Source organism: Scyliorhinus canicula, chromosome 5 (assembly GCF_902713615.1).
Source record: "Scyliorhinus canicula chromosome 5, sScyCan1.1, whole genome shotgun sequence".
Classification (NCBI taxonomy): Eukaryota; Metazoa; Chordata; class Chondrichthyes; order Carcharhiniformes; family Scyliorhinidae; genus Scyliorhinus; species Scyliorhinus canicula.
In genome coordinates this window covers 158,980,887-158,996,895 of record NC_052150.1, presented here as the reverse complement: position 1 = coordinate 158,996,895, position 16,009 = coordinate 158,980,887, and the positions used below count along the sequence as shown (strand labels likewise).

At 42.5% G+C, this 16,009-nt stretch overlaps 1 protein-coding gene across 4 annotated transcripts in view; it reads right to left on the bottom strand.

Annotated features, from left to right (window-relative positions):
* krit1 (KRIT1 ankyrin repeat containing) overlaps window positions 1-16,009 on the bottom strand; it is a 75,287-nt gene that overhangs the window by 17,067 nt on the left and 42,211 nt on the right. For all 4 annotated transcript variants that reach the window (XM_038797912.1, XM_038797914.1, XM_038797913.1 and 1 more), the window contains 4 exons: window positions 12,658-12,801; window positions 9,913-10,069; window positions 4,760-4,867; window positions 2,777-2,933 (listed from right to left, as the gene is read on the bottom strand). In XM_038797912.1, coding sequence (XP_038653840.1) covers window positions 2,777-2,933; window positions 4,760-4,867; window positions 9,913-10,069; window positions 12,658-12,801 — 566 coding nt within the window. The remainder of the gene's footprint in view (window positions 1-2,776; window positions 2,934-4,759; window positions 4,868-9,912; window positions 10,070-12,657; window positions 12,802-16,009) is intronic.

Sequence of the window (16,009 nt, the reverse complement as noted above, 5' to 3'; positions counted from 1 at the left end):
GGGTGGCATGGGCTTGCGATCGGTGGGCACCGATCGCGGGCAGCAGGTCCGATACCCGCGCACTATTTGTTCCTCCGCAGCCCCGCAGGATCAGTCCACGGGGCGGCTGAGGGGCATGACGGCCCGCGCATGCGCGGGTTTGACGAATCTATGTGATGACGTCATCCGCGCATGCGCGGGTTGGAGCCGTCCAACCCGCGCATGCGCGGCTGACGTCATCGTGCGCGTCAGCCGCCGTGAAGCTTGGGCTTAGCGAAGGTCGCTAAGCCCGCGATGCCGTGCTTCACGGGGCTGCGCTGCTAGCCCCGCCCGGGGGGGGGGGAGAATTGGGTCCCGGGAGGGGGCGCAGAGGCTGCCGTGAAACACGGCCAGTTTCACGGCAGCCTTTACGACTCGCCGCATTTGCGGAGAATCGCGCCCATGGACTTCAGTAAGGTGTTTGATAAAGTTTCCCATGGCAGGTTGATGGAAAAGGTGAAGTCGTATGGAGTTCAGGGTGTACTAGCCAGATGGATAAAGAACTGGCTGGGCAACAGGAGACAGAGAGTAGTGGTGGAAGGGAGTGTCTCAAAATGGAGAAAGGTGACTAGTGGTGTTCCACAGGGATCCGTGCTCGGACCACTGTTGTTTGTGATATACATAAATGATCTGGACGAAGGTATAGGTGGTCTGATGAGCAAGTTTGCAGATGATACTAAGATTGGTGGAGTTGCAGATAGCGAGGAGGACTGTCAGAGAATACAGCAAAATATAGATAGATTGGAGAGTTGGGCAGAGAAATGGCAGATGGAGTTCAATCCAGGCAAATGCGAGGTGATGCATTTTGGAAGATCTAATTCAAGAGCGGACTATATGGTCAATGGAAGAGTCCTGGGGAAAATTGATGTACAGATATCTGGGAGTTCAGGTCCACTGTACGCTGAAGGTGGCAACGCAGGTCGATAGAGTGGTCAAGAAGGCATACAGCATGCTTGCTTTCATCGGACGGGGTATTGAGTACAAGAGTCGGCAGGTCATGTTACAGTTGTATAGGACTTTGGTTAGGCCACATTTGGAATACTGCGTGCAGTTCTGGTCGCCACATTTCCAAAAGGATGTGGATGCTTCAGAGAGGGTGCAGAGGAGGTTCACCAGGATGTTGCCTGGGATGGAGGGTGCTAGTTTTGAAGAAAGGTTGAGTAGATTAGGATTGTTTTTATTGGAAAGACGGAGGTTGAGGGGGACCTGATTGAGGTCTACAAAATTATGAGAGGTATAGACAGGGTGGATAGCAACAAGCTTTTTCCAAGAGTGGGGGTGTCAATTACAAAGGGTCATGATTTCAAGGCGAGAGGGGAAAGGTTTAAGGGAGATATGCGTGGAAAGTTTTTTTACGCAGAGGGTGATGGGTGCCTGGGATGCTTTGCCAGCGGAGGTGGTAGTGGCGGGCACGATAGCATCATTTAAGATACATCTAGACAGATATATGAACGGGCAGGGAACAGAGGGAAGTAGATCCTTAGAAAATAGGCGACAGATTTAGATAAAGGATCTGGATCGGCGCAGGCTGGGAGGGCCGAAGGGCCTGTTCCTGTGCTGTAATTTTCTTTGTTCTTTGTTCTTAACAGCATTGAAAAGCATTCTCGACAAATACATGGATAGGATGGGTATAGAGCAGGGGTGGGCAAACTACGGCCCGCGGGCCGCAAGGTATTTCTGCGGCCCACCAAGTCATTAAAAAAAAAATTAAAAAAAATTAAAAAAAATTTTTTTTTTATTTTTTTTTTAAATTTTTTTTAAGGTTAATGGGGGGGGGGGGGGGGGGGGGCTGTTTGGTTACTTACTGGTATAGGGTGGATACGTTGACTTGAGTAGGGTGATTATTGCTCGGCACAACGTCGAGGGCCGAAGGGCCTGTTCTGTGCTGTACTGTTCTATGTTCTATATGAGGCGCCCAGAATCATAACCGGGTGAAGTAATTATTTTACTTAATATACTATGCGGCCCTTTGTGAATTGTGAATTTCTGAATGTGGCCCTTGCACGGAAAAGTTTGCCCACCCCTGGTATAGAGGGATACGGCACTAAGAAGTGCTGACGATTTTGACCAAGGGTGGTATCACGACCGGTACAGGCTTGGAGGGCCGAAGGGCCTGTTCCTGTGCTGTATTGTTCTTTGTTCTCCCTTGTATCGAGAATGTGATGTAATCCAACAGGAGAATGAAAATAGTGAAAAGATGAATTCAAAATTGGAAAACAATATCTCCAATTAGATTTGCAGTTGAAAACCTGCACTAAAAATTTCCCCACTAATACGGCTGAACATAGAACATAGAACAGTACAGCACAGAACAGGCCCTTCGGCCCTCAATGTTGTGCCGAGCCATGATCACCCCACTTAAACCCACGTAACCCCGTAACCCAACAATCCCCCCCATTAACCTTACACTACGGGCAATTTAGCATGGCCAATCCACCTAACCCGCACATCTTTGGACTGTGGGAGGAAACCGGAGCACCCGGAGGAAACCCACGCACACACGGGGAGGACGTGCAGACTCCACACAGACAGTGACCCAGCCGGGAATCGAACCTGGGACCCTGGAGCTGTGAAGCATTGATGCTAACCACCATGCTACCGTGAGGCCCCCTGCATCATTTATTTTCTTATATTAAAAATGTAATTGAAAATTAAATTCTCACCAACAGCTGATATTTTAATATTTTGAAAGCGAAAAACAATTATTTAATACAAGATCAATTATGTAAATACAAAATCACTTTATCATGTGTCTTACTGAGGTTCTCAGAGCAGATCCAGATTGTAAAGTACTGTTGTGTTTCCTGTGACAGCCGCATGCCTTCCATAATCTGCTGCACCGTGGTATTGTTGCCATGCTTCAGCTCAACAGCACGATAAGACCCATCAGTACGGTAAATTCTAATTTTCTCATACTGATGATTCAACAGAAAAAATTAAAATTAAAATTTTAATGAACTTTAAATGTTTACTTCTTCATTTAAATTCCAACACAAGGTCAATTCCAAGGTGAAAGGTGAAATTTGCAAAAGCATTTCCAGTGAAACATGGAACATCCTTGTGATATTAGAATTTTGAGAGCAGATACAATTCACAATTTTACATAGAATTCTGCTCACATAGTAAGAATTTGTCGAATAGATCAGTGTTTTAACTGTATTTATCACCATAATTAATTTCCAGGAACCAGATGCTTTTAGTGAGGTACTAGAATCCTTTACATCTATTCATGAATACCCAATCCATACAAAGATCTTGTTTTAGACTAACGTATTGCTTACTAACGACCTCTAGAAATCCTTACATTATTTTGAAAATCCACAATACGTATATTGAGAGAATTATTAAAAAGTTTATCAAGTGTATTACAATTTTATATATATTTGACTACAGCAATAACTTAGGTTTAATTTCAATTAACAGGGCAGCACGGTGGTGCAGCGGTTAGCCCTCCTGCCTCACGGCACCGAGGACCCAGATTCAACCTCAGCCCTGGGTCATTGTCCGTGTGGACTTTGCACATTCCCGCATGGGTCTCACCCCCCAACCCAAAAAGATGTGCAGGATAGGTGAATAGGCCACGCTGAATTGTCCCTTAAATGGGAAAAAAAAAGAATTGGGGACTCTAAATTTATATTAAAAAAATAATAATTTAGATCAACAAATCCAGCATTTACATCAGCTATTTCTCGGTGAATGTCTAACAAATTTAGAAACATGTGTTTTAGTAATTCAAATTCAGTTACTGAAAAGTCCACACTTTTCTTTGCCATGGATGACAGGCAAGTTCTTCCCATATTCACTCAAACTACCCCCCAAAAAAGAGAGGTTGGTTTGAACTCGAGTAAATTGTGTTTTTTAAAAACTTTTCGAGCCCCCCAGGGGATGCCAACACCTTCCAAACCTACGACCACTACCATCTAGAACAGGGGTGGGCAAACTTTTCCGTGCAAGGGCCACATTCAGAAATTCACAATTTTAAAGGGCCGCATAGTATATTAAGTAAAATAATTACTTCACCCGGTTATGATTCTGGGCGCCTCATATAGAACATAGAACAGTACAGCACAGAACAGGCCCTTCGGCCCTCGATGTTGTGCCGAGCAATGATCACCCTACTCAAGTCAACATATCCACCCTATACCAGTAAGTAACCCAACAGCCCCCCCCCATTAACCTTTTTTTAAAAAAAAAAAAATTTTTTTTTTATGACTTGATCTTGGTGGGCCGCATGCGGCCCGCGGGCCGTAGTTTGCCCACCCCTGATCTAGAAGGACAAGAGCAGCAGATACCTGGGAACCCCACCACTTGGAAGTTCCCCTCCAAGCCACCCACCATACTGACATGGAAATATATCGCCATTACTGCACTGTTGCTGGGTCAAAATCCTGGAACACCCACCCGAACAGCATTGTGGGTGCACCTACACCCATGGGGCTGCAGCAATTCAAGAAGTCTGTTCACCACCAGCTTTGGCAGGGCAACTAGGTGGTCTAGCCAGCGACATGCACATCCCGTAAATGAATGAATTGTTTTTGTATATATATAAAAAGGAGGTGCTTAACGAATAAAAATACAAATACATGCCATAAATACCACATAGACACATGCACAACTGAATAAAAATACGTACTTTGCTAATTCAACTTAATGTTCAATTCTTTTAAATACATGCACAACACTGATGGAAATCTGCAGGTTTGTGTTCTTCAATTAAAAAAGCCTCAGCAAATGAACTTACTGGCTTATTCAATGCATCGTTAAGTAGTCGTACTGTTGTTTCCCAATCATTCTGTTTGTTCTCTTTACAGACCTGCAGTGCTGTTCTTCCTTGTTGATCCACAATATGCTGGAATAGTTACCAAGGATAAAATAATTTCACCATAATATGCAAAGTATTGCTTGAAACAGTCCTATTATTAAAATTTGATTCTTACAAAAGTTACTCAACTAGAAATGTATTTGAGTCCAATGATTAGTAAGCTGAACGGTGATAGCAACTTTGACATCGGCTTTATTTTTATACAGCCACACAGGGCAACCACATGGGCATGAAGGCACTAGTGCTTTAAATGGAGCCAATGGGGAGATGGTGGCGTAGTGGTATTGTCAATGGACTAGTACCCAGTGACGAAGGGTAATGCATTGAGGGACCCGGGTTCGAAACCCACCACGGCAGATGGTGAAATTTCAATTTGGAAAAATCGGGAATTAAAAGTCTAATGATGGTGACCATGAAACCCTTGTTGATTGTCGTAAAATCCCATCTGGTTCCCAAATGTCCTTTAGGGAAGGAAATCTGCCATCCTTACCCAGTCTGGTCAACATGTGACTCTTAAAAAATGCCCTCTGAAATGGCCTGCCAAGCCACTCAGTTCAAGGGCAATTAGTGATGGGCAATAAATGCTGGCCCAGTCAGCGATGCTCAGATCCTACAAATAAAATAAAACTACTGTAAAGCCAAAACAGATGCGTCCGGAAATACACAGGAAATACACTGGCAATGTATGAGAGGAGGATAAGTAAAATAGTGCATACTCCAATCAGAGTTAACGACTGAATGACAAAGAACAAAGAAAAGTACAGCACAGTAACAGGCCCTTCGGCCCTCCAAGTCTACGCCGACCATGCTGCCCGTCTAAACTAAAATCTCCTACACCTCCGGGTCCGTATCCTTCTATACCCACCCTACTCATGTATTTGTCAATATGCCTCTCAAACGTCACTATCGTCCCTGCTTCCACCACCCACTCCGGCAGCGAGTTCCACGCACCCACTACCCTCTGTGTAAAAAAGCTTGCTTGTACATCTCCTCTAAACCTTGCCCCTTGCACCGGAAACCTATGCCCCCTAGTAATTGACCCCTCTACCCTGAGAAAAAGCCTCTGACTATCCACGCTGTCTATGCCCCTCATAATTTTATAGACCTCTATCAAGTCGCCCCCTCAACCTCCTACGTTCCAGAGAGAACAAACCAAGTTTATTCAATCTCTCCTCATAGCTACTGCCCTCCATACCAGGCAACATCCTGGTAAATCTCTGCTGCACCCCCTCTAAAGCCTCCACATCCTTCTGGTAGTGTGGCGACCAGAATTGAACACTATACTCCAAGAGTGGCCCAACTAAGGTTCTATACAGCTGCAACATGACTCGCCAATTTTTATACTCAATGCCCCAGCCAATGATGGCAAGCATGCCGTATGCCTTCTTGACTACCTTCTCAACCTGTGTTGCCATTTTCAGTGACCTGTGGACCTGTACACCTAGATCTCTCTGACTGTCAATACTCTTGAGGGTTTGCCATTCACTGTATATTCCCTATCTGTATTAGACCTTCAAAATGCATTACCTCACATTTGTCAACGGCCTTACTGAAGTCCATATAGACAACATCCACTGTCCTTCCTGCATCAATCATCTTTGTGACCTCCTTGAAAAACTCTATCAAGTTAGTGAGACACGCCCTCCCCTTCACAAAACCATGCTGCTTCTCACTAATACCTCCATTTGCTTCCAAATGGCAGTAGAGCCTGTCTCGAAGAATTCTCCCCTGTAGTTTCCCTACCACTGACGCAAGTCTCACCGGCCTGTAGTTCCCTGGATTATCCTTGCTATCCTTCTTGAACAAAGAAACAACATTGGCTATTCTCCAGTCCTCTGGGACATCACCTGCAAATAAATGTTATAGAAATATGGAATCTGACATTAAAGATCTCAGTAAGACAACAACCAGATTAAAAGAACATCCAAATGGTGGAAATGGTTGACACAGCCCACACAAGGAAAAAAGGCAAAAAGATAGAGGAAACGGAAAAAGAAAACCTGCAGAGGGCTGTAATAGAATTGTAAAATGCTGAAAACATGTAGGTCTGCCAATCCTGAAATATGGAAGAACTGCCCAATACCCTATGACTCATGACCCTATGGCTATGACTCATCTTTCATTCTCACTCCACAGTATAAATATTTCCCACTTTTTGTCTTATAGCTTTGACAAAGGGTCATTTGGTCTCGAAACGTTAGCTCTTTTTTATCCCTACAGATGCTGCCAGACCTGCTGAGATTTTCCAGCATTTTCTCTTTGGTACCCAATACCCTGGGTGCTCTGCTGTTCTGTCAACATGACCTTTCCCCACCCTGTCCTTTGTTGGACTCATTTCACAAGGGTAGTCTTCAACAGCCCTTGACAGTATTTTTGACTGCACCTCTGTTCTCACCTTTTTGAACCCCTTTTCTCATAACAGTCCTCACCTTCCACCCCAATCTCTTCTTCAATCATATCGAATTATGTGATTTTCACCAATACAACATAATTATGCCATACACCCATTTTCCCCTCTCTCCACTTTCTAGAATAGCTGTTCACTCTGGGAAAAATTGTGCATTCTTCCACCCCAATTCCCAGTTGCCTTTCCCTGGGATGTTTACATGCCAGGCAACAACTTTTCATTAACCTCTTCCACACCATTATTCAGGCTCCAGACATTAATTCTGTGGTCTATTTCTGGCTACTTGCGTTTTGGGACCAATATTTCTGGCTGCTTACGTATTGTGACCAATAAGATGTGGACACTAAATATTAATTGGACAACCACTTTGCTGTACAGTTCCATCTTGTCATAGTGTGGCTACTTCAACTCCTGGTCCTGATCCAGTCTGACTTCTCTGTCTTTTGCACTTGGTACTGTAGCTTCAGAAACGTTATTTATTCTTCTCAGCATTCTGCAACCGTCTGGTCCAAATACTGACATTCGTAACTTCACATCATAACTGCATTCCTCATTTTCCTTCTTCGTGGTATACTGAGGATGTAGATCAGTCTAATAATGCAGTACGTTGATATTTTGCTCAATTATACTTATGAATGGTATTTCATTGGCTGTAAAATGCTTTGAAATGTCAGGTAGTCATAAAATGCTCTTTATAAACGCCAGTCTATTTTTGTTCTTTCTTATTGAATTGTGCCCATCACCTATCAACCCACCCATTCTCATCTCATTTTGTTTCTTTATCGCTGAAGACTAAGGATTGTCGATTTTTACAGATGTTCCAAATGACGCTCCTCAACTCACCCTCCAGAAGCCAAACTTGCATCTGAACAGATTGTCTACTGACCAAATATGATCAATCACTTTCCCCCTGCATCCCCTTGTCCCATTCCCCTGATACCCAGTCAAGTTTGGCAACCATCACTTAATGGATTGAGACTCCAGGATTGAGAATCAGGTTACCTATCTGATATTTCATTGCAATAATGTTGCTCCTGCATTAAACAAGAATAATCAATTTAAAATTAGAGCTTGATACCACCACTAGAACCTATCATTCTGATTCACTAAACTGTAAGATATATAAATAGCGTTTTAACAAGGAATACTTTCACCCTATTTAGTTAGTAATTTGCTATTTTATTGTGATTGGCTCTTCTTATGCACAGACTGCAAGAAAGCTATTTGCGTCAGTTAAGAGGGTAGGACTGGAAATTGTCAACAGGTTCATCACATTGTTCCAACAAAATAATGAAGAGCAATGAAGTAGGACATTTTTTAAGGCTATATTGGATTCGTATTAATATTTACATCATCAAAGCATTCTTCATTTATTGGACTGATTGGCACCATTTATGATGTAAAGGGATGGGCATTCGTTTGAATCCCATTTTTGCACAGCTGAGAAACCTTTTTCGAACAAAATGGAGAATCTATAAATCTGCCTAGCAACAGCTCGAAGCTGCATCTTAAAGCGGCACCATGGCCAGAACATCGGGATATCTGCGATTCAAGACCCTGACAGTGGGGCAAATATATATATATATTTTGATTAAAACTAAGACTTATAAAATGAAACGTTATAAAATGAAATGTTGTAAAACCAAAATGACCCAGGCAGGCAAAAGAAACCTAAGGATTAAATATATTGATTAGATTAGTTTTACACACAGACACAAATCCTATCAAACAGGAGGCTGACACAATAGATTCCCAGGTTAACCCAGGAACCACACTCAACACCTAATCAAGGTACAGCATAGAGATAATGGGACCCCATTGTAAGTCAAGGGAACACCTATTAAAACCAAGCAGATACGAGACATTGACGTCAGAGTCAGGAAGCCCGGGAAATTATGTATGTGTACTATTTATCTGTACTATTCAAATGTAAAACGGCAAAAGCCCACCAAAATCTTGCAAATGCTTGTACTCTCTATAAATATTGAACCTCGTCTGCATATCGGAGATCACCGTGGTCAAGCCATTGTTAGGAGCTGGCTGCGTCGGTCTCCCTGAAGGACTTCAGAACTTGTACAATACAATAAAAACGCTTTGAACCTTGCCTTGAGACTCGACCTCTTGAATGCACTGGCACAAGGGATTTTTCCCTACAACAGCAAGGTTATGGAACTATCTGTTCATTTGTACACTGCATTGCCTAAAAGATTATAGAAACACTACTATAAAAGGAAATTTAAAAGGATAAAATAAATCAATGAGCAGTTTGATAGTGCAGTGTCAATTTACATCTGCAACAATGCTTCAATGAAGCTAGGGAAATCTGAGCATATTCATTTTTTCAGCTTTGACACAATCCTGGCATACCACCGGCTGCAAAACAATGCTTTAATAAAGCTAGGGAAATCTGAGCATATTCATTTTTTCAGCTTTGACACAATCCTGGCATACCACCAGCTGCAAAACCTGCAAGTATTTTTGAAATTAGCAATGAGATACAATCATACAACTGGTGTTATTTTTAAAATAAGCAACAAATAACAATATCCTGATCAGCACAGTAAATCTGCTTCAATAAAGACAAACACAAACAAGGAGTAGGTTTCAACTCTAGTTTGTATGAAGATTTAAAAAGGATGATGCTAAGAAATCATCTGAACTGTACCCGGTCAATCTCAGGATGCTGCAGTAAAAGCTGCACAATCTCAGCACGTCCTCCACCAGCTGCAAAATGAAGTGGGGAACTGAGCTGTCCGTTTAGAAGGTTGGGATTACATTTTCCCTTTTCTAATAAGAAACGAGTAGCTTCAACCTTTCCATACCTAGAAAGCAAATTGATGGGCAAAACAAAAAAAATTAAATAAGAGTATTAAATAAGAATATAATTTTAGTCAGATTATACTAAAATCTTCTCTACTTTGAAGAAAATATGTTTTACGCATCAGGGAAAAATATTCTGTTGAATTGTTTTACTTTGCATTCTTCTTAATACTTGAATATTGATGCATTCCTTATTGAAGCAGACGTGATTAGATAAGATAGGTGATGAAAAGATAACTGGCAAATATTGTTGAAGATGAACACCAACTTTGACTAATTGGGTCAAGCATTTTGTTCCCATGATGTAATTCAATGTTTACAAATATCTTAGATGGAACATGTAGTAAATCAAAATACATCACCGAAAATTCTGACCTTCACAAAATGAAACAGCTCAAGTGTAATATCATCTTGAAATCAAAGGTGTTTGTTACCAGCCAGCTGAGCTATTCAAGGGTTCATTAGTCCATTAATACTTTGCATCAGGTTTCACCAAAGAGAAGGACTTGGCGGATGATGAGTTTGGCGAAGGGTATGTAGCTAGTTTGGGGTCACATTCAGATCAAAAAGGGGGTAGTGTTGGGGGTTTGAAAGACATCAAGGTAGATAAGTCCCCAGGACCTGATGGAATCTATCCCAGAATACTGAAGAGGGCAAGGGAGGAAATTGTTGTGGCCTTGACAGAAATCGTTGTATCCTCACTGACTGCAGAGGACTGGAGAATAGCTAATGTTGTTCCTTTGTTTAAGAAGGGTAGCAAGAAACATTTAGGAAATTATAGGCCGGTGAGCCTTACATCAGTGGTTGTGAAATTATTGGAGTGGATTCTTCAAGGCAGGATTTACTCCCATTTGGAAGCAAGTGGATGTATTAGCGAGAGGCAACATGCCTTTGTGAAGGGGAGGTCATGTTTCCCTAACTTGATCAAGTATTTGGAAGAACTGACGAAGATAATTGATGAAGATAGGGCAGTGGATGCTGTCTACATGGACTTCAGTAAGATCTCCGAGAAGGTTACTCATGGTAGACTGGTACAGAAGATGAAGTCACATGGGATTAGAGAGTTGGCAAGATGGATACAGATCTGGCTCGGTCATAGAAGACAGAGGGTAGCAGTTGAAGGGTGCTTTTCTGAATGGAGGATGTGACTAGTGGTGTTCCGTAGGGATCAGTGCTGGGATCTTTGTTGTTTGTAGTATATATAAATGATTTTGAGGCAAATGCAACTGGTCTGATTAGTAAGTTTGCGGACGACACAGGTTGGTGGAATTGCAGATCGTGATGAGGACTGTCAGAGGATACAGCAAGATATAGATCGGTTGGAGACTTGGGTGGAGAGATGGCAGATGGAGTTTAACCCAGACAAATGTGAGGAAATGCATCTAATACAGGTGAGAAATATAGATTAAATGGCAGAATCCTTATGAATATGGACAGGCAGAGGGATCTCGGTGTACAGATCCAAAAGTCATTGAAAGTGGCAGCGCAGGTGGAGTAGGTAGTCAAGAAGGCATACGGTTATGCTCGCCTTCATTGGCCAGGGCACTGAGTATAAAAAATGGCAAGTCATGCTGCAGCTGCATAGAACCTTAGTTAAACCACACTTGGAATATAATGTTCAATTCTGGTCATCACACTATCAGAAAGATATGGAGGCTTTGGAGAGGGTACAGAAGAAGTTTACCAGGATGTTTTCTGGTGTGGAGGGCATTAGCTACGAGGAGAGGTTGGATAAACTCGGTTTGTTCTCAATGAAATGACAGAGGTTGAGGGGCGACCTAATAGAAGTCTACAAAATTATGAGGGGTATGGACAAAGTGGATAGTCAGAAGCCTTTTCCCAGTGTGGAGTAGTCAATTACTAGGGGACATAGGTTTAAGGTGCGAGGGGCAAAGTTTAGAGGAGATGTGCGAGGGAGTTTTCTTTTTACACAGAGGGCAAGTGGGTCCCTGGAACTCGCTGCTGGAGGTGGTGGAAGCAGGTACACTAGTGATGTCTAAGGGGCGTCTTGACAAATACATGAATAGGATGGGAAGAGAGGGATATGGACCTGGGAAGTGTAGAAAGTTTTAGTTAGACGGGCAGCATGGTCGGCGCAAGCTTGGAGGGTTGAAGGGCCTGTTCCTGTGCTGTACCTTTCTCTGTTCCATGTGATCCAGAGCTATTCTTTAAAGTTAGGAACCACAAAACGGTAAAACTTTAATACAGAGACATTTATTTGGTTATACAGAAATTAAGCCAAATACTTTGTGGTCTCTGGCTGAATATTGAAGCAGATGATATGGTTTCATCAAGACAAGAAACAGATGGCTAAGTGTATGTACAGCACATGCAAGTTAATGCTTGCAATACACTAAGATTGGTAAACTTTATGACAGAGGCAAGGTGCAACATCATAAATTGCAACACACTGCAGTGGAACACGAGCTAAGATCTATGGTAAGCTCCTTTATTTAAACATGATGCACTGCACAAATCAGGGAAATAGAAGTTTGTGACACACTGTATTCATGGCCTTATCTAAAGCTAACAACTAAAAAAGTGGTAAAACAAAGCTTATCAAAGTTTAGGTTGAAGCCAAACAACGTACCAACAAGCATAATGAATAGGAGCCCAGTGATCGCTGTCCAACTGATTTACTGAAAAGCCACTGTCTAGAAGTTTGCTCAGTAAATCTGTATCACCTTCACAGGCACTACGATGTAGGGGAAAATCATCCACCCACTGTCGCTCCCTAAAAGAAAAATCAAATTCATTTAAAAACCTTTTCAGAATGAAAGTCACTAGACATGTATACAATTCAAATCAATGTTTTTTTCCCAATAAATTATCAGTTAATATTACCTTACAACCTTTGAACATCCCCCCCCCCCCCCCCATTTAAAAAAGAACTGGCATACATATATATATATATATATATAAAATATAAATGGTCCAAGGATGTCCTAAAATGCTTTACAACTAAGGAAACACTTCTGAATTGTCAGTTGTAATGAAGAAAATGCAGCAGCCAACCTATGCATAACAAGGTTCCAAAAAAGCAACTAAATATTTGAATAGATGATTTGTTTTAGCAGTGTTGTGTTACAGTACCACTTGACCCGGAGTCACAACACCAGTGAAATTAGATTTATTTAAATATCTGAGATCTTTTGTTGAGTCCAATAAACTACAGTCACCAGGTTTGTAACTTTAAAACATGAGTGACATTTTATTATGAACAGTATCTTTAATTAAACAGTCAGAAAACATATCTGACTATCTCCCACCCATTTCTCAACCCATCACCTTTTCTAAATCGGCCTACTCTTTACACAAACACACAGACAAACCACATGGATGGGAAAGGATGGTGGAAAAGGAAAGAAAATATCAGTAAAATAAAAAGATAGGGATCTTTGATTCACAGGGATGACGTTCAGTCAATGTCTTTCTGAAGTTCAGGCTTCTGGTTTGTACTTCCTTTCTTCCAGGCTTGATATGATCTTCTCAGGCAAGGTGGTTTACATACCCTGCAGACTCAGCATCATTTTAGGTTCACAGCAAAGGATATGCTAGACACTTACTGCTTTCACGACAATAAGAAGTCTTACAACACCAGGTTAAAGTCCAACAGGTTTGTTTCGAATCACTAGCTTTTGGAGCACTGCTCCTTCCTCAGGTGAAACCGGAGATGAAACCTCATTCACCTGAGGAAGGAGCAGTGCTCCAAAAGCTAGTGATTCGAAACAAACCTATTGGAATCTATTTTTTGGAAATCAATGAGTTGGACTTTAACCTGGTGTTGTAAGACTTCTTACTGTGCTCACCCCAGTCCAACACTGGCATTTTAAAACAATAGACCAGCTATTTTACTTCAGCCCCTGAAGAGGAATAAGCTGCTGGCAAAAGATCTTTAGCTCCCACGAATAGACAGCAGGCAGAGAACAGCTCCCTTCACTTCTGAGGCCTGATCACTTCTGGAAGGCTCTGGGAACCAATCACTGACTGTTGTCAGCCAGAACACTATCCCTGGCCAACCCACTGGTCCCCAGTTAACCAACCAAATGGATTCCCTCCAAAACTGGTTCCGTCCTTCTACTTGGTGCCAAACAGTCTGGCTTCTCCTTCTCCCAAACACAAAGCCTGAGAATACAGTACCCTGGCAAGCATGCTGTTTTAAACTTTCTTCTGCTTTCTTCTCTCTACTTAAAGGCACATCCCAATTATTGATCCACGGACCAAAACAATAAAATAAATGGGGAAAAAGGAAATACACAGGAAGGACTCTTACAGTTGGTTGAGGGATAAATTCCAGCCATAGCACAAGAAATCTCCTTTTCAAATAGTGCCATGGGATCTTTTACATCCATTTGTAGATGAGGTAGATAGTTCTACATCTAAAAGATACCACCTCCAACAATATAGCATTCCCTCAATATTCAACTTGTTAAAATAATTAATCTTTAGTCCATCTTTTTACCTGCCTCGTCTACTCTTAAATTAGCCAATAGAATGTACAAGGTTAGTTGGAGTTGATTTGCAACATAATTTTCCTTTCCTCAGTAACAACTAGGTTACGTTAACTGTGTCCCCCTACAATCAACGGCTTGCATCTTCCTGATCCTTCCACCACCATCAACATTTCAAACCACCACAAAATGGATTCAAATAGTTTCAGAGAAAGCAAATCACAAAAAGTATGTTTAACATAACAGGTCAGTTAGCTAATAATACTACTGCTAATTCACAACAGCCTTTTCATATTCACACTGAAAATAACATTTAGTTTTGTTTTCCTAATTATAGAGATGCTAGAACAAAACTTCATTCCCCCCCACACAATATTTCCACAAAATTACAGTTGAACTAGTACTGCCACCAATTAGTTGCAGATATTGATCTTGATATTGTGTAGTGTTGACTTCCGATGACAGCCATGGATTTAGTAGTTGCACATTTGGTGGCTCGCTCTCGAGGTGGAATTTGTGGTCTTTCCCCACCCGATTTGAGGGATGTTTTGTTGGCGAATGGTGCATACGCACTGAATGATTGAAATACTTCTCTGGTGGGGAGAGAATAATCAAGGTGCAACAAAGAAAAAGATGGCAGAAGGCGCTGGGCATCGTTGCCCGCCCAGTTATCTACAGTAAGAAGTCTTACAACACCAGGTTAATGTCCAACAGGTTTGATTCAAACACGAGCTTTCGAAGCGCAGCTCCTTCCTCAGGTGAGGAAGGAGCTGCGCTCCGAAAGCTCGTGTTTGAATCAAACCTGTTGGACTTTAACCTGGTGTTGTAAGACTTCTTACTGTGCTCACCCCAGTCCAACGCCGGCATCTCCACATCAGTGATCTGCAGAGCAGCTAGTGAACCTTTTGAACAAGTTTCAGCAGCAGAAGAAGGAGGCCTCAGAGGATCTGGCTGAGGTGGTGGAGCCGCTTTCGGTAACTGTCGAGTGTGTGGAGCAGAGGCTGGAGGCGCAGGCCTGGCACTTCAGAAGGTCGAGGGCTCTATGCTGGATGGTGGGAGAAGCTAGGTAAAAAAGGGACATGGCTGACTGGCAGGGGGGGGGGGGTAACTCAGTTGATTACGTGGAATGTACAGAGGCTGAACGGGCTGTTAAACAGTCACGTGTTTTTGCACATTTAAAGAGTTTGAAGGTGGACGTCATGGTTCGTCAGGAGACACGCCTGAAGCTGGACGATCAGACGAGGGTGAGCAAGGGGTAGGTGGGTCAGGTGTTCCACTCAGGGTTGGATATGAAGAAGATGGGGTGGCAGTGCTGGCCAACAAGAGGGTGACCTTCGAGGTCGACAGTATTGTAGCTGATCCTGGGGCAGATACATGATGGTTAGCAGGAAGTTGAGGGGACGTCTGTGGTGCTAGTGAATATTCATGCACCAAACTGGGATGGCACAGATTTTTTGAGGCAGGATTTAGGGAAGATTCCGGACCTGGACA